We start from the raw sequence: 24,442 nt of genomic DNA, 5'->3' as shown, positions 1-24,442 counted from the left end.
TTTACTCCACAGAAGGATAGTACTTGTAAATACAAGTACTACCTTGTGGCAGAGTAAAAAACTGCTCCAGCCCAGCTTCATGTGCTGTGCCTGAATAAACTGTGGAGTGTATTGCTCTGGTGTTAATTGTTCCCAGGTGCATGCATGTTCAAATGATGCACCCAGGAGCAATTGACACTAGGGCAATAAGCTCCACAGTTTATTCAAGTGCCATGATTGCATGTGTAGATGCACCCACTTGGGTCCAATAAAAGCTATCACCCTAAAAAATCTTTGCCTCTCACATAATTTCTGGACAATCGCAACATCACTCTTACATTATCAACATACACACCATGTTACATATTGTGACGGCCTGCTGGCTAAGTTCAGAAACTGTACAAGGCCACTGAGGATGCTATTGCATGACTCGGTGATCACTGACTGACTGACTACCAATACATTTTTTGTCATCATCAAGGCCCCTGACAGATGTCATTTTCATCAAGCAACCAGTAACGGTCATACTATATGACCTGCTTCACGTTCACAGGGCAAGCTATCCACTGTGCCAGGGGGTGGAGGGGAAGTGTTCTGAAAACTTTGTTCTGCCAGCACTTGCCAGGAAGGGGTGCTATCAGCCCTCATCCCAACCTTCAGCTATGTTGCTAACTTGAAATGAGCTCTGAGCTCCCCTTGGGTGAAGGAGCTGCCCCCCTGAATCTTCTGCAAAACAAGAAAGACCTGTTGAGGGGCTGGGGGCAGGGGTGAGGGAACGCTTTCACAATACCTTATGAGATGCTTTTGTGTGTGTGCTTTTCCTCCCTCCCAGTCTTGTCCCCAAATAAATTCACTCCCCATCTCTCAGATTATTATTGTGTAAGTAAAGCAACTCACGTTGAGTATCTGTTTATTCTGCTTCTCACAGGAAGAGGCACTAATATCTCCTTTAAAAAGCAACTTAGAAAGCTGGTCGGGGACAGAGAAGAGGGTGGTGAATCATGACATCTCCTGCTGAAGCACCCTGGGGCAGCAGGGTATGGAATGAGTCACAGCAAGTCCACTTGCAGGAAGGGAGGAACAAAGAGAAAGCAGTCTACCCTTGGATGCTGGAGAACCCGACCAAATGCTAATTAGTGTGTTCCTGCAGCCTCCGCTTCATGTGTATTCAGTGTCCCCATGCTTCAAAATGACAGCAAGGGCACTGTAAAGCTTACTGAATGAGCTTTAGTTAAATTGCCCTCACTCTTATTTTGAAGCATGGGATGCTGAATACACATGACTGTTCTGGCTCTCAGCGGCACTCAAATTAAAGCAACCCCCACCCCCACTCTGGAGCATGTGTAGAGATGCCCTATCATCCTTTGTGTGACATGCCATGGAGAACCACAAAAAAAAGAGTGCATGTAAATTGTGGTGCTGTATACTGATTTAGTGCAATCCCTGATTTTAAAGAAGAAAAGAGCTACTGTGTATAATTGCTAGGAACCAGTGTCAGTTAAGTATAAACCAGGGTTCAAGTCCTGCAAACTCTTGATAATACTTGTGTGTATGATGATAAAAAAATTATACTCTGAAATATTCTCTCCCAAACATGCTGGTTTTGTGTCTGACATGCCTCTGAAGGAACTGTAGGCCAAGAGGCAGAATCATATACTATAACAGGATCAAAATAGTATAGCATATCACCAAGAGTTATTGGGTTAGAAGCAGGAATTCTTAAATTAAGTTTCTGATTTATGTTATGCCATATGCCTCTATGATTTGAATGTAAAATTGCCTTTTTTTCTGTGGCCTAAGAGATACTGTACATCTCATAGATAGTCAATGGTTTGGGAAAGATAATTGTCAGTGGAACATAGCTCATGTTTTTATAATAAAACCCCAGTTAAGCAATCTTTGTTACACAAATAAATTCAGCTATATTTTCTCAGAAGTTCTTTGTCAAATCTCAGTCCGGAGTTGAGTGACACTGGGCCAAATTCACCAGAATTCATTAAAAGTTTGACTGAAACCAAAGCTCAGTTTCTGGTTTGAACTAAAAACCTCTTTCACACTTCAAGAAGGCTCAAAGCTTGACCTTTCCTTCATCTTATATGTTGTCATCCTTTCTAAGGAAGCCTGATAACCTACAATCCTGTTCACCACCTATATTGCATCTTATCCTCTACCTTTTCTTCTCTAGTCATATTCACACACAGGCTGCTGGTCTTTTCTTCATCTGTCATCTTCCAGTAGGTCCACTTTTTTTAATTCCCGTGCTTTAGCACAGGTTGCTGCTCACTTCCATTCAGCAGCATCTAATATATGGATCTATAGAATGCAACAATGTATAGCCCAGACTCAGATGCAAGCCATTGGACCTCTCTGTAAGATATGTTTGTAATAAGGGGCTCCTGATAACTACAGGGGAGATCCCAGTTTGTGGTATAGGAGATACAGATATGGTGAAGTTGCACATTGCACTCAGACCATACTAAGGCCACTTGAAACACAAATATCTGCATGTTAAAGCTTATTAATTTGTGCTAAGTGCCCTCTGAGCATCTCCAAGTTATACCACTTCAGGGAAAATTTAACTCAGGGATGTGTTACCTAGTCTGCTTTATGCTGATAAAACAATTTGTCGTCCTCTAGTATCCCATGATACATTGTTTCCAGAATCTCTCCTGCCCCTTCCCCCCAGCAAGGGATAAAGCTCAGGTGTCCTGCCTTCACAGCCTTCCCCCTATAATGGTAAATCAGAGCAACGCAGCCAAGAAACAGCATTCACCCTTAATGTGCGACTGCTCACAACATGTTCTAACTTTCATGCCACTTAACATTCCATAGATATTGTATGGCTTAAATATAATATGTAACTTCAACTTACATACACACCTTGGCAGTTTCTCATGGTTTCAATCTGAAATCAAGCCAAACTCAGTTGTTTGAACTGAGGTTTACTTCCTTTTTAGTTTAGTACATCAAAACTCAGTTGGAGACTCTATCAGTGAAACCAAGAAAGGGAAAAGTTTTGCTTGCTCTTGCAGACAAACAATGGAATCCTATCTGCCACACTTTTAACCGATGACCACAAACAGAGGTCAAAGAAGGCAATAAGAACTGGGAAGCAGGAAGGAATAAGGGAAAGTACCTCTAGCTGTTCAATTCCATATTTGAATTAAGCTAAGATCCTGTCCACCTGAAATCTTCTTTAACTTATAAAACAGTTTGAAAATGCTGGCACAAGTATTATTTATAAACTGGCTGAAACCCACAAAACACTTACGATAAAATTTTCATTGCAAAAGTATTTCTTTAAATACAGGATTGCTAGTTATCCTTTGACGGAATACTTTAATGGAATCAAAACTTTTCACCCTCAAAAAGTCTACATAAAGCTGTCCATGTGTAAACACAGGCTTAGGAATATAAATACATATTTTGTCAAAAGTCTGACCTTGTGAGTTGTTTATAATCATAGAATAAGAGGGCCCCTGTACACATGCACAAGGGCCCTTTCCAAAGAAGGTGGCAGGGATGGTGCATGGGGTGCTAGAAGCCATGGTGTGCTCAGGGAAGCTTGGGCTTTGCAGGCTTCCAGTGCCCCATGCACTGTCCCCGCTGCCTTCTCCAGTTCCCAGCACAGCCAACCACCCTTCTGCTGCCCTTCTGGGGCAGCCAGCCTGTTCCTGGGTTGTCCCAGGTGGTGAAGACAGTGGAGACAGTGGACAGGATTCCAGAAGCTCGCTAAGCCTGAGCTTCCCCAAACATCATAGAATCATAGAAGTAGGGTTGGAAGGGACCTTGTAGATCTTCAAGTCCGATCCCCCGCCTGGATGGGAGAAAAGACTGGACTCAAATGAGTCCAGCCAGGTGGTCATCAAGCCTCTTCTTAAAGATCCCCAAGGTAGGAGCCAGCACCACTTCCCCTGGAAGTTTGTTCCAGCTCCTAGCTGCCCTAACTGTGAAGTAGTTCTTGTGGATGTCTAATCTAAATCTACTCTCTAATAATTTGTGTCCATTGTTCCTTGTCATGCCAGGGGGCACTAGGGGAAATAGTGTATCCCCTAAACCCTTCTGGTCCCCCCTAGTGAGTTTATAGACAGTCACCAGGTCCCCCCCCCCAGCCTTCTTTTATGAAGGCTGAACAGGTTTAGGTCCTGCAGTCTTTCAATGTAGGGTCTGCCCTGTAGTCCCCGGATCATGCGGGTGGCCCTCCTCTGGACCCTTTCAATGTTGTCCACATCCCTCCGGAAATGGGGCACACAGAACTGGACGCAGTACTCCAGCTGTGGCCTGACCAGAGTCGCATAGAGGGGGTCTCCCTGGCTTTACTTGAGATGCACCTGTGGATGCACAACAAGGTCCAGTTGGCCCTGCCAACCGTGACCTCGCATTGTTGGCCCATGTTCATCTTGGAGTCAATAACGACCCCAAGTTCCCTTTCTGCTTCCGTGCTCTCAAGAAGGGAGTTTCCCATTCTATAAGTGTGCTGCTGGTTTCTACTGCCTAAGCGCAGCACCCTGCACTTGTCAGTATTGAAACACATCCTGTTTATGTCAGCCCACTCCTGTAACCTATCCAGGTCTTGTTGCAGTCTTTCCCTCCCTACTAGTGTGCTCACCTCACTCCAAATTTTGGTATCATCAGCGAATTTAAACAGGTTGCATTTCCTGTTTCCACCGTCTCCCATCCCATCGTCCAAATTGCTGATGAAGAAATTGAACAGCGCAGGCCCCAGGACCGAGCCCTGGGGGACTCTGCTGCCCGCTTCCCCCCAGGTTGAATATGACCCATCCACCACCACCCTCTGAGTATGACCCTTCAGCCAATCTGCAATCCATCTGACTATATAGGCATCAATGCCACAGTCGCCTAGTTTTTTAATGAGGATGGGGTGGGAGACAGTGTCAAAGGCCTTGCTGAAGTCTAGAAAGACTACGTCCACGGCAACACCTGCATCCATTGCCTTTGTGACCTGATCATAAAAGGCAATCAGGTTGGTCTGACATGACCTGCCCATAATGTGCTGGTTGCCCTTGAGCATCATCCCTGAAGCCAGCCCATCACAGACGTGGTCCTTGAGGATCTTCTCAAAGAGTTTCCCAAGGATAGAGGTAAGACTGATGGGCCTATAGTTGCCCGGCTCCTCTCTCTTCCTTTTTTTGAAGATGGGGACCATGCTAGCTATCTTCCAGTCACCTGGCACCTGGCCTGAGCATCACGAGCACTCGTAAAGCTGTGCCAAGGGCCCTGCAATAACCCCAGCTAGCTCCCTCAACACCCTGGGGTGGAGAGCATCTGGACCCACTGATTTAAACATGTTCAGCCCCTCCAGAAGCTCTCTAACCTGGTCCTCCCCAACCTGAGGTCTGGAGGCATTCCCCTGGAGTCCATTTGGCATCACAGCTAGGAAGTCCTGGTCCCTGCACAAGAAAACGGACATGAAGAATTGGTTAAAGAGTTCCACTTTCTCCTCTGGCGCAACCACCAGATTGCCCAGCGTACTTTGCAGGGGCCCCACATTATCCGGTGCCTTCTTCATCCTCCCTATGTATTTGAAAAAGGACTTTTTATTATCCTTGATCTTGGACACTAGTCCTAGCTCTATGTCCACCTTAGCTTTCCTGACAGCCCCCCTACAGGCCTGCACAGAGGAGGTATACTCCTCTTTGGAGATGGCACCCCCCTTCCACTGGGTGTACGCTGCCTTTTTGGCAAGCAGGCATTCCTGGACACCCTTGGTGAGCCAGGGGGGCTTTCGGGCACTCCTGCCCCCCTTGCTTCTTGTTGAGATGGACTCCCCTTGGGCCCTGAGTATCATTTCCTTAAGGAACGGCCACTCGTCCTGGACACTGAGTTCCCCACCCTCAAGGACCCCAGCGACTCACCCACTCCTCAACTTGTTGAAGTTGGCCCTCCTAAAGTCTCGGGCTACCGTTTTGCTGCAGGCCCTTGACACCCTGCGCTGGATGGTGAATTCCAGCAAGCGATGATCACTATCTCCCAGGTGGACAAGAACCCACCCCTTGCACCGTTGGATCCAGAGGCTGCTGACTGCAAGGTAGGGCTGCACCCATGCAGCTAGCACCCCACCCAGGCAGCCCTAAGGGGCATCAACACCGTGGAGTGAAGCACCGCCCCCCACCCCTGCAACTCAGGGGCTGCGTGACCTGGCAGCAGCTTGCATAGACAGGATCTGGCACCACCACTGTGAAGGGAAGCACCGGGGCACCCTGCAGCTCCAACCCCAATTGCAGGAGAGGCAGGCAAGCTCTGGAGTTTAAAAAAGAATTGGGCTGCTGACTGTTCCCCACCAACCTTTGGCAGAGCCTTCCCGCTCTACAGCGGAGAGGGGGGCGGTGCTTCATTCTAGCTCTGACTTGCCTGCATATCTATTTCAAATGCCTAAGTATCTATAATAACACCACACTTATTTTATCTATCTGGAGCACTCTAATCGGTTGTTTCAATAAGCATTGCGATCGGCTGCCAAGACAACCAATCAGAGTGCTCCAGATAGACAGAATAAGTCTATTATTATTATTATTATTATTATAGATGATATGCTCACTAACCAGCCAAAAGATTTGCTGAAAATTAATGAAACAGAGCTCTTCAGTGACCCAAACTTTTCTAGGACATGACTTACACAATACCAATTTTTAGAGGTTTTTCTTTTAATTAATCTTCCAAACCAGGCAAGATTGTGAACAAGAGTTGGGAAAAGAAGTAACAGCAATTTGGGAACAGGCACAACAGAATGCAGGCCCAATAAGTAGCATCCCACTTCAGTGGACGTATAAAAAAGTGGTGACACCCCCTTCTCTCCTTTTTAATCTTTGTGATAGCAATAATGTTGCACAAACGCATAGGCCCTGCTCTGCAAAGATACTCAAAACAGGACAGTGATGGTTAGAAAATGGTATTTAGAGGTTTGCTTTTTGGGAATTGGCTTGTAGGTAAAGTAGATATGCATTAGAACAATGGTTCAGGGCAACAGCAAGAGTTAATTGATTTCTAAAAGCCTGTTTGTGATCATTTCCTTCAAGATCCACTGTGTCTGATGCAAGAAAGAAGCAAACAGACACGCAGACTGGAAAATTGAAGATATGTATCACACTGTTCCATAACATGAGATAAGGAACTCTGCCATGTTGTCCAGGTCACAGTGCCCAGCTGCAGAGCTGCTAGGATTTCCAGTTCTGGTAGATGGACCAAATTAGGAGGACGCCAGAAAGCACCAGATTAGAATGTGATGGGTTTGTGAAATCAAAAAATACGCTGCTAGGACAGAACTTGTGCAGTATAAAGACCACAGAGAGATCAATCAGCAATGCCCCAAAATGAAGAGTCATCAGGAGAGAAGAAAGGATACAAAAGAAAGGATTTCAGAAAAGCAAAGAGTCCCTAAGAGGGGAACCCAAGGCCAGCATGGACAGAGGGCATACCATCAGCCCATCTCAAGCACCCCAATTAGGGAGGGTGGGCCTCGGCCTCTGACCTCCAGACTGCTGACATCTGACATTCAAGAGAGAACCTCAGAATGAAGTTTGCATACTGGCCAGACTCTGTGAACCCTGAGACTGGTATATATAGAATTGTTTGCATTACCCTTATCTACTATCACTGTGTAGCAATAAAATTCACCTATTATCAAAGGGAGGAGTCATGGTTGGTCTGAGGGTTGGGTCTGCCCGGAACAAGGTATGTGGGTCATAAGTCCAGTGCCAACAGACAGAACCTCTGTCTACTCCTAAACAGCATCTGGAGCTCACAGGCAACCAGGGAAGTGCACAATGCACAAGTTCCCATGAGGCAAAGCTTCTGGTATTTACTCCCCAACAGTTGATTGGAGCCGATTAGTTTACTTAACCAGAATTTCTTCTGCCAGCTCAGACTTTTAGAGCAGGCCTGTTCCATTCTATTACGCCCCTGCCAGGAATCACTGTAGCATTTATACTTCTATATAGCACCTTTCCCCATCAAGGGGAAAAACTGGCTATTTCTACTCCACAGGCAGAGAAAGAACTTAAGGCATTAAAACATATACAAGGTGGGGTCAGGATGGGAGCAGCATGCACATGATGTCTTGTGCTTCCATGAGCTCTCAACAGAGTTGAGATAAAAGAGAAAGTTCCGTACAGAGTTTTTGGTAAACATAAATACCCTGGCCAATACTGTGCTGAATAGATGGGCACAGCAGTCATGTAGATCAGGAGTTTTCAACCTTTTTTAATAAGTGTAGTCCTGGTGGCCTCATGTGGAGTGGGTGGAGGGGAGGGTGGCACGCGACCGAATGTGGAGCAGTGGCATGGATTGGTGGATGGCAGCGGCAGCTGCCACTGCATGCAAACTTTCCCCGCTCCCCTTGCCCCCATCTGACCAGTGAAGTGGTGCCTGTGCAGCCTGCAGATGGGTACCGCTGCCCTTGCCTCGACCCAGCCCTGCTCCTGGGAGGCAGCAATGCTCCATCCCCACCCACCAGTTGACAACACCTGATGTAGATTATTGAAGCCTTCAACCTCAAGCACTGTGATTAAGACAGAAGATAAAAAAATACCATTTCCCAAGCACTGTGGAATTCCTGAGAGCATATACTACAGCTGTTTGTTAGGCCCAAGATATGGTTTCAAACCTTTAGCTAGCAACCACTTACTTTGCTCTCAGTGTAAACTAGCCGTATCACAGACGGTAACTGCCATACTTGAAAAAGGTGAATATGATTTATACAGAAGGGAGGGCAAAGTGGTACCTTATAGACTTATTCTGAGAGGCATAAACTTTTGGAAGAAACAGCTTATTTCATCAGTTGCTATGAATACAGACTTCATTGCTTCTATCTCCCCCCATTATATGCCATATTTTAAATAAAATCTTATGGAAGTTAATTCATTAAAACTAGCTGAAACCCACAAAAGGTTTGTGATTAAATTTTTATTGCAAGAATATTTCTTTAAATACAGCATTGTTAGTTATCCTTTGACTGAATACTTTAACAGAATGAAAACTTTGCACCCTCAAAAAGGCTACATAAAGCTGTCCATGTGTAAACACAGGCATAGGAATATAAATACATGTTTTGTCAAAAGTCTGACACTGTGACTTGCTCATAGCCATAGAATAAGAAGGCCCTTGTACACATGAGGAAATTGCCCCTTTGAGTGGTTTAATTGCCCTTCTTAATGAATTAATTGCGTAACAGTGTTCACGTTCAGTGGCATGTTGCAATTAAATATTGTAACAGTGTATACATTCAGCAGTGTATTTTGTTTTAAATGACTTTTTACATAGCAAACTGAAGCACATCCCATGTATTTTAGTTTGTTATGTAACAAATTACAGCGATATTCCTCACATCTACAAGGGTCCTACCCAGAGACAGCAGCAAGGAGTGTGAATGGGATGCTGGAAGTCCGGGCATGCTCAGGGAAACTCGGGCTTGCTGGGTTTTCAGTGCCCCATGCACCATCCTCACCACCTTCGCTGGCTGTCAGCACACCCAGCAGCCCTCCTGCCACTTTCCCTGGGCCGCCAGTCTGTTCCCCGGTGGTCCCAGACAGTGGAAAGGCAGCAGGCATGGTGCACGCCTGAGTTTCCCAGAGCACAACTAGGCTTCCAGTGCCCCATGCAACATTGGATCTGGTGGGTGCTGCCTGTGAGCTGGAGCTGGACCGGCACAGCTAGCACCCTGCCCGGGCAGCCCTGGGGGACAGTGCCACCGTGGAGGGAAGAACCAGCCCCCCCCCACAGCTCAGGGGCTGTGCGACCCAGCAGCAGCTCATGCTGGCAGGCTCTACTGAGGAAAAAAAAAATTAAAAAGTGGCAAAGGGCTTTATCTTTCTTTTTTTTCCCCCAGAGCCTGCCTGCATCTCCCGCAGCTATGAAGTGAGCGGCCGGTGGGTCACGCAGCCCCTGAGCTGCACAGGACCCCCTGGTGCTTCCCTCCATGGTGGCAGCACTCCCTGAGCAGCAGCCACCCACTGGCACCCTGCCCAAGCAGTCCTGAGGGGTGCTCTCGCCACAGAGGGCCACGGGGGCCCCTGTAGCTCAGAGCTAGCCAACAGCTCACCCCCTGGCCACAGGGAAGGTGGGCAGGTTCCATGAAAAAAACCCAAAAGGATTGGGCTCCTCACTGCTTTTTTTTTCTTCCCTTTGACAGAGCCTGCCAGCTCCATAGCTGGGGGGGGTTGGGGGTGGGGGGTGGCAGGTGTTTAATTCTAGCTCTGTCTTGCCTGCATATCTGTTTGAAATGCCTCAGGATCTATAATAATAACATGCTTATTCTGGATGTCTGGAGCACTCTGATTGGTTGTTTCAGTAAGCATTGTGATGCAACCAATCAGAGTGCTCTGGACACATAGAACAAGCCTATTATTATTATAGATTCAGAGGCTGCTCTCATCATCTATGCAAACTAAAACTTCTGCAAACTTTGTTAGAAATTACCAAACTGCAAAAATGACAGCAGGTTTGGATATCTGACTGAAATTATTATAAGCACTTAACTCACTAAGAGCCACCATGTTATTGGAAAAAAAAAAGACTATGGGACTATGGCCTCTTAGACACAGAAGTGGCTTATATTATTTTATCCTATTTTGCACTAAATAAACAGATAACATGCAATAACTATGCAACCTATTACTGGAAACTGGGTAAAGGAGTCCACAACAAATCTTACAGAATCAGATGTACATATATCATCATCATTACCATCATAATATAAAGATGAATTAAAAGCAATGGTCCCCTAAATGACGTCAATGGTATGTTAGCATTTCCTCCCCTAAAATGTGACAATACAGGATAATAAAAAAATGGATCCTTTAAAAATTTATAAATTCCCTAGAATTTTTTTCAAAATGTTTGAAATTGAACCATCTGGATAGCAAACCGTGCTTCGCCAAAGCCAAAAAAAGCAGGTATAAACTTGCAAATGGGAAAATTAAATTAATGGAAATTCATGCTTTATAATATTTGATATGCATTAATCCTATATTTTTATTATAGAGGACATATTTAAACAAAAAAGAAACATTTGCAGACAGTGCCAATGATTTCTGGGCAGTCATTTGTTGTGTGACTGGAATATGATACATATAATGCTTTGAAACCAGGAAAACAAGTCCATATTATATCTTTTGATGTGATTAAAATTATTCAATTGTTATAAAATATATGGACATGCACTGTACATATAGAAAAACTTCCTAATTCTAATAAGGATATTATAAACTTACAAAAAAGTGCAGGTGTACACTATTTCTTGAGCAAGTTCTATGGAATGAAATCATTTTAAGAAAAATAATACTATAAGAAATGAATACATAGATTAAGAAATAAATCCAGCATTTAAAAACATTAATGTCAAAAATGTTTTTTCAGGAGTTACAGTGCAAATTCTAGACGACCATTCTCTATGTTCATTTCCTCAGCTCAGTTATCCTGTAAAACCTTAAACAATAAGATGCAATACACAAGAACTATCAAAAGGGAGCACTTTTGAGCCACTGAAATTGTGTGCTAGGCTGAAAATCACAATCTCCTAGCTATAGACAATGATACTATCGCAGGTATTTTATGTGCTAAAATGATCATTAAAAATTAAGCACCACATATAAGCTGCCATTTAGAATATTAATTTACCTTTACTAATCATCTTTTTAACTTGAGGCTAAAAGAGTTCACTTACCATTCGGATACTCAGGCTTACTCCATGAGATGTTAAAGGAATCAAATGAATATGACTGGGCTTTTGGAGCAGGAACACCTTCTGGTGTACTCTCATCTGTTAGGGCTCTTTCAGCTTCACTTATTGTACATCCACCTCCAGTGCAAGCCTTAAAATATCAAACACAGTAAACAAATATATCCTGAAGTGATGACACAATAGTAAAGCAAGAAATTATTTTTTAAGACTTGTAATTTTACACTTCCGAATTTAATAAAGTTAGTGCTTCTTACAGTGCAGTACATGCTTTTCATAAACATCCCATTGCTTTTGCAGCAATAGCTAAAGAAAATTACAGTGTACAGTGTACATTTATGGTACCACAATTCTTCTTGTAATGCTCTAATGTATACTCAGATCCTTCAAGCAGCGAAAATATGACTGGCTACTGCTGCAATTAAAAATCTTTCAGTGAATTACCAGAAGGGAAAAAATGCCATCAGGACATTCCTGTATTTTATGTAAATGCACTGACTAGTAGTATTCAAATGCAATTAAAAAGTGAAGAAATTAATTTATAATAAATCAATATGTAACAATTGTTGAGTGCATCTTAATGGACAAGGAGGTTGAATCATTTGCATTTTAGTTACCAGTGGAGACCCGCTTCATTACATGATTTTCCCATTTTGCTTGATCATAAGACACCATTCTGGATGTAGTTTTTGTATGTACATAAATACACGTGCATGTGCATGCATGCATGTGTACACCCACACATGCACACACTGTGAGCCTTATTCTCTAATCCTTCCTCAAACTAATGGTCCAATTAGTTGTACTAGAATGAATGGCTCAGGGTAAGAAGTCTCACATGAATAAACAAAGCCACAGGACCAGTTAGTAAATGAGGGCTTTTGTTTGTTTCTTAAAAGTCTAGTTAGGTGTTTACTGGCTAAACCAAAATGAAACACACATATATTTAGCTACTCAACTGGCTGAAAAATAGCTAAAAATCCATTGCATTATACCCATTTGGATACAAGATTTTTTTTTATTTTAAAAAAGCTAAAATCAATGACAACAAATCAAGCCTGAATCTTGCAAAAAATGTATGTGTGATTTCTCCCTTTATTTTTGTGAGTAATGTCACTTAATGCAATGGGACCATTCGCATGATTAAGTATATGAATTACTCTGTTCAAAGGACTGGTCCTAAAGAAAGACAAAAGGCCGGCTCTTGTCATTTAGGGAGTCAAATTCTGCTCTCAATCTGGTAAATTTCTGCTTGAATCTAGTGAAGGGAATGTTTCCCCCTTCTCACTGTTTCCAAATAGAGAGGAGGTGACATATTGTCTTATTCCCTTTACAAACCATGCACTAGGAACACTAGCAGGAACACAAACAGTGTATCCCATTCCATACATAAAGAAGGCATTAGTTTCATTGTTCATTTTGTACCCAATACAATAGCAGAACAAGGACCAACGTCCAACTTTCCTACTACAAGAATTGAAAAGAAAACAATATTATTCTGTGCAATGTCCCAAAACAGTCTTTACTGTGATGTGGTATGGAAACAATACTTAATATAGATCTAATTGGCTCTGACCAGTTTTCAAAGAGGTCAGCGTTTGCATTCATGATTTGATTCATGCTTTGATTTGATTTGATTTTGATGATTTGATAAGAGAGATCAATGATTTGATTAATGTTTGTTTAAGTAACATTCAGATTCATGAACCCATTTCAGCAGAAGTTTGCTTCTGGCAGCATTGTCCCACTAAAGCTTCACATGGTTTTTGTCCCTCACAGGTCTACTCTCCACTCATTTCAAGTGGTAATCTCCCATTTACACACTATACCTAAACAGACCATTTTCTAAAATGGATTCTTTAAAATTATAGATTTGGTATAAACTTTCCCCAACCCCTGGGACCAGGGGCTATTTTTAGCCCCTGCTCCCCACCAGTGAACTTACCTTCCCAACCCTCCCACCTTTCCCCCTACCAGGACTAATTTCCTCAGCTCCTAACATCAGTAAATATGGATAAAACCACCACCAGGAGCAAATTGTGGGATGTGGGTGTTTGGTGGGCTGAATGGGGGTGCTGGCTAATCCATAGGGAGGGAGGTTGTCCATCTGGGAATGGGAAGAGAGGCCAGGGGGCTAAAAATAGCCCAGTGCCAGGGAAGGGGTAGGACAGAAGTTCAGGACACTTAGATCAGTCTAAAAATGGCCAACCCAGTCTAAGTTAGACTACCTCAGAGGTAGGGTGAACTTAGATAAGTTTGGCCACATTTAGACCAATCAAACCTTCCTGGAACTTCTGTACAGTTTTCACTAAGATTGACTTATGTGTAAGGTCCACACTTTGGTGAACTAAGTTAGATTGGGTGGCCATTTTTAATGTGATCTAACCTCTGCAGACACCTGTATGCTCCCCTAAAGGACATAGAAATATGATGTTTGTAGTGCAGAAGTTCATGTGTGCTGCCAACTGAATCCAGTTCTGAGACTACAATCAATAAAAAAGCACAGTCAGGTTTAAAAAGTGAAAATTGTCATGATTTCATTCTGCTTTGACTAGGTATTTCTAGAACTTTTCATGAATATGCTTGGTGATATACAGTTTCATGCTACTGTACTATAATATTCAAGCACATTTTATCTATACTGTCAAAAAGAGAGTTCGAGTAGAAATTTCAGAAGTGCCCAAGTGACTTGAGAGCCTGAGTCCTATCTTCAGAATTGATTTAGGAGATTAAGTCCTATTAACATGCAATGACCATGATGACTTATTTAGATTACATCTGAACTGAACTCAGGATCAGTTATGAAGCATATCCTTTTCACCTGCTCCCTCTCGGTGTATACCAAACCTTAAAAATGCAACATTGTAGCTGCTTTAGGGCAGTCCTGATTATGTGTCCAATGTCCATATCTACCATTAGCATGCTTCTTGGATCTGTTCAGAGGTGCTGGTTAAACCAATGTCTTTCCAGCCTCTGGATTTTTTACTTTTCATTCCATCCAGGAAGAGCGCACACCAACTGCAGAAACTTCCTTAGACTGACGAAAGGTTTTTGAACCCAAAAGCTTGCTTAATAATTGTTTTCCAACTATTTAGGTTGGTCTAATAAAAGATATCAGATTCATGCAAACAACCTTGTCTTTCTTGGATCTGGCACTTACTAAGCAGAAGTGAGTGGACAGTCCTACAGTTAGCATAGAGGCAGTGTAGCCAAGGCCTTAGGCTCCAAAGTCACTTAGTAACTTTTGAAAAGTGGGACTCCGGCATTTCTGAAGATTTTATCCGGGTTTTGTAAATGAAATTGCTAAATAATGTGCTTTGATCCATTAGCTATATTAAAATTCAGTCAGTCATTTATGCAAACAATAACTTGTCTATACCTTAGTTTCCATTTTAACACTGGACAAACTCACATTAAAGGCAGTTTATACTATTTGTTGTGCTGGATTGGTGGCATAGTGGTAATGCCACATAATGTCATAAATGCTATCTATAGCCACAGTCTTGCATGAAGTTTCCAAAGTCTGCAGCCATCCTCAGTTCCCATGGAAGTAGCTAGGAGTAGAGAGCGATGACTGAAATAAACAGTCTTTCAATTTGCTGACTTAACCACAGGAAAAAAATGTTTCAAGTTGACCCAAGGAAACAATGTGTTAGTTTTCTATCTACAGAAACAATGAAACAAAGAAGTGGTGTTTCCAGCTGGTCAAACTATTTGGCTTGATCCAAAATGAAACATTTCATTCAGGTTTTCAAAGGATTTATTTTCCTTTTATGTCCTCTATTATTTATTTAGGCATGTTTCAAAATACAATCCCATTTCAAAACTAAATATTTCAACTTCTTTATTTTTGCATGTTTGTTTTTTCAGCTAAACTATTTGTGAAAAGCTTTGGAAATCTGTGAATAGCATTCATTAACCCCAAATTGCATGTTTTCATCAAAATAAAAATTTTGTCCAATTCTATGTGGAGGTCTGAGTCTTGGTGTGAAGTCCAAACTGACTCCTGCATATCCAGATATACCAGGGCCAGGTGCATTAGAGAGGCTGCATGTTCTGTCACCTGGAAAGGATGAAGCATACTGATATATTTGTAGATTCACAGCACTTAAGGTTAGGAGTGGAAAGTGATCATTAGATCATCTGTTCTGATCTCTTGCACACTAAAGAACATTTAATTTTATATAAACATGACTACATTGCTCTCACAAGTGACACCATCCCCCTCTCAGCAGTGTAATATCACCAATGAGCTTCAAAAGACGACCACATTTTGTGACCAGAAAGATACCTTAGCCCAAGAGGAGGCCTTCTAAGAGAGTACATTAAAAGAGAACGTCAGGATGATAAACAAGGATTTCTAAAATACACATGTAGTTGCTATGAAGTAGTGAAAAAAAAAGGGTCAAATTAGTAAAATTAAAATCTATGTAATTCACCTCACAGTATCTAGGTATTAGACAATTTGACAGTCTGCATGTTATATATTTTTGTGCTTCAGTGCCTAGGCACAAATGAGTTCAGTCCAAGATGAAGCTTAGCTTTAATTACCCTGAAAATCCTTGTTTTTGTGGGTTCAAGTCAGATCCTTATAGTTATGTGGGAGAGTTTATTTTTTTTTTGTGGTATAATATTTAGAACGTTCAAGAGCATGTTAAGTAAAATGAATGCATACACAGTGTCTACATAAATGTAAATTTATTCATAATCAAGAGCAGAATATTTTTCTATGGCATTTATCAAAGCAAATATCCTTATATAGGTATTGCTATAAAATGAGGAGTGTGTTTAAAACAAATAGGGACAATCTCATGTTTATATTCAGATATTTTGAGTTGTGCTATTGAACTTAAAGTGTTCTATTTCATCAGAAAAAAGAAACTACTGAATAAAAGCCACAATGAAAACATCAAGGTCTTTTAAAAGACTTCAAAAAAAGCCAAGCTAGCTGCTATTTTATACTAAACTATTTATTTTTCACTCTAACACACTCATTTGTTTACAGGTTTTTATATAGAAAGGACAAACTCCCTTTGAATGAAACTGAGCAGATATTGAAGTTCAGGTGGACATTTTTAAATACCATGTCCTTAAAAGTCAATGGAACCTGTGCTTCTAAATATTTTAAATACTTCTGATAATTCCTCATGCAATCATTGCCCAAACTATTTGAGATAACACCTTTTCATATAAAAAATGTGTATCCTTGAATTGGATATAACAACAATTATTGATGCCGAGCATGTTTCCTGTTTTTGACCTTCTTTAGAACAAAAAAAAATAAAGAGGTTAAATAAAGTGGACACATGAGATGTTTAAGTGTATGAGATTCTAACAATAAACAGAATACATTTCACCAATCCTCCTACCACCTTCCTCTTTACATATCTTTAAAACTTACAGCCAGCTTTATGAGGTATTCAGTACCCGGGAAAACCTGCCGGATAGTATAATCCAGAAAAAGTTCGGTGCTGTTATAAATTACATCCCAATTTGTAAAATTGTGCTCACTGTTGGCAATATATAAAATGTAGCGTTCCAGAATGCCATTTACTTCTAGTGGTTCCTTCCATCTGGAAATACAAGCAACACACCATTGCATTCAATAATGATTCATGTTATATAGAAATGTGTAGAGTTTTTTATTATGATGTTGAACATATATTTATGTAATTTTTAAAGGAATCACTTAAAAGCACTGAAAAGGATCAGACCACTTATCAAAACTGTCTTTCATGTATATGTCCAAGGGAGCAAGTCTTTTTTAAAGACTTCTTTAATGTAATATTTGTACTTAATAGACAAATGATTAGAATAATACATATAATGTAAAAGCTACAAAACAGTCATACCTCTAGAACATATTTCCTGCACTGAATTTTGCACTGAGTCTATACCCATATGTAGGTTATCCTGATTGCGCAAAGACAAAATGGAAATTAAGTTGGCAAGTGATAATCAAAGGTTCACACAACCACTAAACTAATCACTTCTATGCATTTAATCATAATAAATTTAATTTTATGTCACAAACCCTTTCCCTGATTGAACTCACTGGGATTCTTGAATAAACGGATACACGATTGTGTTGTCAGGAAAGAAAAAAACTGTACTTACTGTACATATATCGTTCTAGAATCCAAAACAGTCAGGACCGGGGCATTTACGTGAGCTGGTGGCAGCTGTGCTGTAAACAAGGTGACCTGAGAACTGTTTGTACAGCCAACAAGCGTGCATGCAGTGAGCAGAAACTGGTGTGGTGTAAAAACTGCTAAATCTATGAAAAAAGGAAAGAGGAATTTAGTTAGTACCATGTTTTTATTAATTTTTGTTTTTATTTAAGCTTTTTCAGGATGCTGAATTCAAAAAAATGGATGTGGGGAAGGGAAATGTCTATATGTCTCTTTTTTGTTTGGATTTGTTGTTGTTAATGTCAGATCATAATGATTATTATGATTATAGACCCTAGTTTGTTTTTTTATGTTTGCATGGCAAAATGCACCTGTTAAATGTATATATTTCTCATCAGTGCAAAGCAAAAATGTAGATCTGCTCTAGGTTTTACATTATATGTATTTTTGTTCCAGTTGCAGTCTACTAGTTTAGACATGATTAAAAAAACATACAATTAGTCAGAAGGTTTACACAAATAACAGGGTTTCTTTTTTCCTGGGAAATTGTGAGATTCAGTGCATCATTGCTGCATATCAATAAATGAGATTCGTCCTCAGAATGTTTCACCGTATGTAGAACAAATTCAAGGAAAGCAGTATTCTTGCCATTGGTAATATATACATTGGCACGTGCTCTTCATCACATATTTGTCTCCAATTTTATAAACTTCAAAAGGGTTATAAATGTGTTGTTTTCAGTCAAAACCAGCCTTAAAAAAAACCTATTAGTATCTGTTATAAGCTGCCTCTAAAGCTCTCCTGGAAAAAAATTGTTGATGAATTATTATATGAATTTTAATTTCACAAAGCTGGCATTTGTAAGAAAACTGAATTACTGAAGCAGTTCTGTGACAAGAAAGTTCTATTAAGAGAACTTCCATAGGAAATCTGCTGAAATTCTAATCAAATGCATTTTCCTTATGTCAACAAACATATCTTAATCAGCAAGTTCTTTAAAGAAGAGTGTATAATTGAAGCTTTGTAAAGAATATGGTCTAAAAAATACAATTGTCTTTTTATTTCTGCGTATTTTAAGATCCCATGAAATTTTTGATTTCTTGTATGCAGAATCAAGTGACAATTTGGTGGGGGGGAAGAACTACAACAACTACATCTGGATAACAATAATTCCGTAGACATAGAATTAGACCTTCTTTTCTCTCACTTCACCTTTATGGTAGCTTAGGTCTACTGACTACGCTGGCATTGTGCTTGACTTACAATAGTGCAAGTGAGATGAAAGTTGAATCCTGCAAACCAGAAATTATTCACCCAGTAGATACAATTCCCAAGAAGCACATGGCAAAGTATGAGTTAAAAAAATATATTTCATAACTAAAATAAAGTATCAAGAGAATGCATGTAACATTGTGATGTGTTTAATCAACATAGTAGGGCTGATTCTACTAAGTTTAAGCATTGTTTAAATGAGTGAGAGAGGAAATTGCATTCCAGAGCAGGTGCTCGAGCTAGATCAACATCAAATACTGCGCTGGCTGGATCATCATCATGAATTCACACCTTTCTAATTCCCACGTGCCTTGCAACTGCCTTCATGGGAGCAACGTATAATATGGGAAGATGGACAGATAGAAGCATCTGGGTTGAACTTAAAAGAGAGAACTTATTGTACACCAAACTCTAAGCTGATAAACAGGCAAGTAGCAGCAATTAATGTAAAATTGATTTAAATGGTCATTAGTAGAAGATGAAGTCCCTGAAAGTGCCCAGCCAAATATGAGGAGAGACAGAGATGCTTTTGAAATAATTAAGAATTGAGGGAAGAAAGATGCATCTACCTACCTATGAAACCAATGATGGTTTCTACCATTATAAGCATCTGAGTTTTTAGATGGAAGAGGTAAAGAAACTAGTAAAGAGAACAGAGGTCAAGAAAGGTGAAAAAGTAGGACAAGGAAAAACAGTACAACAGGGAATGGAAACAGGAATTCTGGGCACACAACTGCTGAGTCATTGAGAAATGGTGCTAAAAGAGAAAAGGATTCAACAAAAAGTGAGGCAGTGACAATGTGGAAAGAAAAGACATGCAGTCAGAGCAGACTGGAGGTATTTACTGAGTTTTTACCTTTTCCTTCTCATTGACTTAATGAAGTTAATGGCATGTTGTCTGAAAAAGTAATTACTCCAACTAAAATTTCACTATTTTGCTCAATGGGTAAAAGTAATAAAATGAAGGTGAATAAATACTAGAAAAAGAAGCAGTGTGAAGAAAGAATGAGGTGTATAGCAAACCTACTGAAGTCAATTCAAACATTTTCACTGGATTTCAGGCCCCAAATGAAAAAGTATAGACTGCAGAGGAACCAGGAGAACAATTATTGGCTGAATATCTAATAGCCTACAACTGGAAAGTAGCAAACTTAAAGTAAAAATTGCCACAAATATTTGCCATATTGGGTTTGTCATGACCCCATATCCATACTTCCAAATGTTTCATAATGGAAAAATAAATTCAAATACATGCAGGTATAAATGTAATTCTGAGTGTAAGAGACCCTAAAACTGCGAGGCCACTGTTGGTCAAGGCCCTTTGATAACAACATCTTGTTTTCCATTTACTTGATTGCCTCATTTGCATAAGATCAAATGGAGGCAGTTGGAGACATGAAAAACAGATCACTTTAGGATGCATTAGAAATGGATCCACAAGCATTATCTGAAGACGTGTTACAAGGAATACATCCCACTGCATAGAAACCTCACCGATTAATGTCAAACAAACTATAATTTACAATGTAAGCCATGAATTATATGTTATTTTACAATTGATTTCATGCTGTTCTTGGAAGAATTTCATTGATCTCAATTTACAAAATGAACCCAATAAGCAAAGAATGATTTTCCTTTAACTCACAGAAGAGCTGAAGTTTTGTGTGTGCGCTATTCATTCCCATATTAGAAAAATAAAAGTACAGTTATTGCCTCTGATGATCTGGAATGTTTTATACCTCATTTGCTCTGCAGTGAAATATCCCTGTTTTATTCTAAAATATTGACAAATGATCATTATTATGTTGTTCTAATGATGGACTATTAAATAATATGGCATTATATAGAACATTAACTTTAATATTCGGAGGGGTTTAGGGGAGGAAGGAAATCCAAATTTGGAAACAAACCTCTATGCCCTATTATCAGAGAGGGAGTTAAACCTTTCTCAGGGAAGTGTTTATCTCATGTCATTTTCCTTTTGCTGGTAAGTAGGTAACAATGATGGACTTATTTGACCAGAATGACCATGTAGAAAAATCTACCCTCTTACCTAAGAGATTGCTAGAATGTGTTCATTCTAAATCCACTGCTTACACTTATGAAAAAAACAAAGAAAAAGCAAAAACCAGTGAGTCAGGTCATATTCTTCTTCACTGCTCTCCCAACGGAAACCAGAAGTGTACAGATGTTCAGGATTTTTCTTACAGAGCAAATATGGCCACTTCAGGAGAAAAATAACCTGAGAACAACCAGAGTTAAATCACTCCCAGGAGAGTTTCTTCTGGGGGAAGTGAATGTCTGCAGGGAAGCCAGAGCACAGTCCTCTAGCTTCCCCAGGTGCTTTGTCATCCTCCTCAGGGAGACAGTGTCTCACTCTGGCTGGATTCAACTGCTCCAACCAAGCAGGAAGCAGAACATGCCCTCTTTACATTTCCCACATTGTGCTGCAGAGAATCACAGGCTGACCCTGACACTGTTTCCATCTGTTTCCAGGCAAACTGAGAAAACCTGCAGAGCATGCTACAATGAGTGCAGAGAGCCTCCTGGCTACACAGCAACAGCACTGAAAGCTCTCTGCTCTTCAAGGGCTCAGCATTCAAATGTCTGTTCAGGCATCTTTAGTTAAGTTTTTCTACCAGAAGAACAAACATGAAAAAAATCTCCTAGATTACTGAACATGTGGTATAAGACACACATTGCAAGACATCCAAGATGTACTTACTCAGCTTTTAGGTGTGCAGATTACTAAGTGAAATTCTATTCCTCACTCCTCAAGGTACCTTAATTTTAAATCTCTATGGGCGCATCTACATGTGCTGAATTAAGTCTCATTAGCCATTTTTAAGGTGCATTAAGGGCATGTGTCTGCACATGCATGCCATTAATGTGCCTTAAACATGATGATTTTAGGTATTCATGCCTAAATTTTACACCTGCAAAAGCAGGTACCAAAGTTAGGTACAAATAACTAAAGCACCTTAACACATTAAGTGTATAGTCCCAAGTTAGTTCACAAACCGCATTAATGCCTTAAGGCCTTAATACATGTACGTGCAGATGTGAGCCTAAATATTGCATTAGGCAAAAGTGCATTAAGTTTAGGTATGCGTAAAAGCATGAGTAGACATGACCTATATCACAAAAAAATTATTCCTCCTCTTATTGAACCTGGTCACTGGTTGGAAAGGCATACAAGTTACAGAACCAGAAAGAAGGAAAAATACTTATATGGTCAGAACAGTCTCCTTGGAGGAAGAAAACCTGGTGGTCCAGCTCCTGAACTCAATGCTTTCTATGCATTTCCTCAAGGACTATTTCATGAAAAATTAATAAATAGTTGGCCTGTGCAAAGCAGCTAGTATTTGCTTCAGATTCAGATTCAGCCAATTCAGGTGACAGTGATTTGATTCAGTGATTCAAATCACTGTCCCGAATTGATTTGGCCAAATCTGATTCAGAGATTTGACTGCAGCCAAATTGACTGAATCTCCAAATTGGCTCAACCCCTGCCCACTCTCAGTGGCTGCCTCGCCCACTCTCACAGCTCCCAGTTCTTAAAAAAATAAATAAATAAAAGCTTTCATTCACTGGCTGTTGCCAGATGGGGGGGGGGCAATTCCCGCTGCCCTCCATTTCCCCGTGCTGTGTGTGGGGCTCTGCCATGATCCCCCCAACCCCCTCCCACTCTCCCAGTCCCTGCCCCCATGGCTGCCCCACCTGCCCTAGCTCCCAGCCCTTTAAAAAAAAAAGAAGCTCCAACTCACCAGCTTCTGCCAAGTGGGGGACGATCCCCACTGCCCCCTGCTCCCACTGCCCCACACTTCATGGGGAGCTCTGCCCCAAGCCCCCAGAAGCCCTAAGGCTACTGCAGCAGCCAGTAAGTCCACAGAGGGAGAGGATTAAAGAGCCAGCAGCACCTGAAGCTTTGCACAGCCCTAATAAATAGTATTGTATCAACTTCAACCAGAGGGCTGTAGGGTGCCCACAGTCCAACTTAGGCCATAGCCTTGTCATTAGAGTACTTTCCAAGAAAGTGCAAGGTGTGATTTCAACTTCTTTTAGACTGACTGGGGTCTAGACCCCAATTCTCTAGGGATAACAAATGAGCTTTTAGTTAAAGCACCTCCTCCACCATTTTGAAGCACGGGGGACTGATACATGAGACGGAGGCTGCTAGAGTATGCTAATTAATTGAGTCTGCTCAATTAATCAAGTCTGCTCCAACGTGTTGTTATTGCAATACACATGTTTACAGGTACCCAAACTTCCTGAACAAGTGTCCCAAACAGTATAGTACTGGATAAAATATAGAAAGCTACGCCTTCTCTTCCCTCTCAGATAGAAGCTCCTGAGATTATACAGGTGTTAAATGTGCACTCCTATGCATCAGCAGTTCACATTTTCTAGTGGTAACTTGTAAGCTATTCCTCACATAAGGCAGTCTGTTGCCAGAATGGAAGTACTACAAATCAATGTCCTGAATTAAGACACATATTTTGGATGAAGAGATCTGCTAAATCTTGGATATCTACTGGGCTGAATAGGATCTGTACCAATGTTTTTAACTTCCTTTTACCTCTGTAGGACTGCAGCACCAATTCAGTGAGCTGGGTTCTTTTCTGGCTCACACATCAGCAACAGCATTCTTAACTACAGTGGATAGCAGTAAAACTGACATTTAGTACGCCACTATATTTATTGCACTTGTGGTATTTGTGGTACCCTCTATATTTACAACAGAAGATACCTTAAACATCATGGTAAATCTAACTACAGTGCTTGGTAAACGTCCAGTTTTTAATAGCCACCAATGTAAGTTCTGATAGCAGAATCAATGCAAGAGACGGAAAAAATAGACAATGACTCTCAATTTGAAGGGCAAATAAGAACACTTTATTTTTAGATTGGTCAAATTTCATGTGTAGTCACTGAAAGATAATATGTTATACTACGGTGCCATTTTTTAGGTTGTCATTTTTCAGAGTATAGCCACAATTTTTAAATAAGGCAGTTGCAACTGCTGCAAAGTTAGTTGTTATTTCGTATTGAAGAATGAAAGCTCTAGTTAGCAACACACTTTGCTACAAGTTTTAGACACAGAAGGCATAGACAGAGGTAACAACTGTACTATCAAAGAATACTGATATAGAGTTGTTACTTCTGCATTAGTCTATAGTGATACAAGCATAACAAAAACACGACAAGTCTCAACTTATTTCATTCAGGGTCAAAGTTAGAGTGATTTCGCTAACTTGTATCACTACAGTATCATGCAGATGTAACAGCTACATCATAACAGCTAATGCAAGTTCCCAAGCAGCAGCCCCACTTCCTCTTTTATACAGTTAAAAGGTAAGTTTGT

General features: G+C 40.8%; 1 protein-coding gene across 1 annotated transcript in view; it reads right to left on the bottom strand.

The window, feature by feature from the left end:
• The window catches only part of USH2A (usherin), a 653,616-nt gene that overhangs the window by 298,943 nt on the left and 330,231 nt on the right, over positions 1 to 24,442 (bottom strand). The window contains exons 32-34 of the mRNA XM_090031530.1: positions 17,792 to 17,951; positions 17,076 to 17,247; positions 11,660 to 11,807 (exon numbers count right to left, since the gene is read on the bottom strand). Of these exons, the coding sequence (XP_089887656.1) occupies positions 11,660 to 11,807; positions 17,076 to 17,247; positions 17,792 to 17,951 (480 nt within the window). The remainder of the gene's footprint in view (positions 1 to 11,659; positions 11,808 to 17,075; positions 17,248 to 17,791; positions 17,952 to 24,442) is intronic.

This window comes from Crocodylus siamensis, chromosome 1, assembly GCF_052110815.1.
Source record: "Crocodylus siamensis isolate JL-2025a chromosome 1, ASM5211081v1, whole genome shotgun sequence".
NCBI lineage: Eukaryota > Metazoa > Chordata > Crocodylia > Crocodylidae > Crocodylus > Crocodylus siamensis.
The sequence above is the reverse complement of the archived record's forward strand: the minus strand, read 5'-3'. Positions and strand labels throughout refer to the sequence as shown.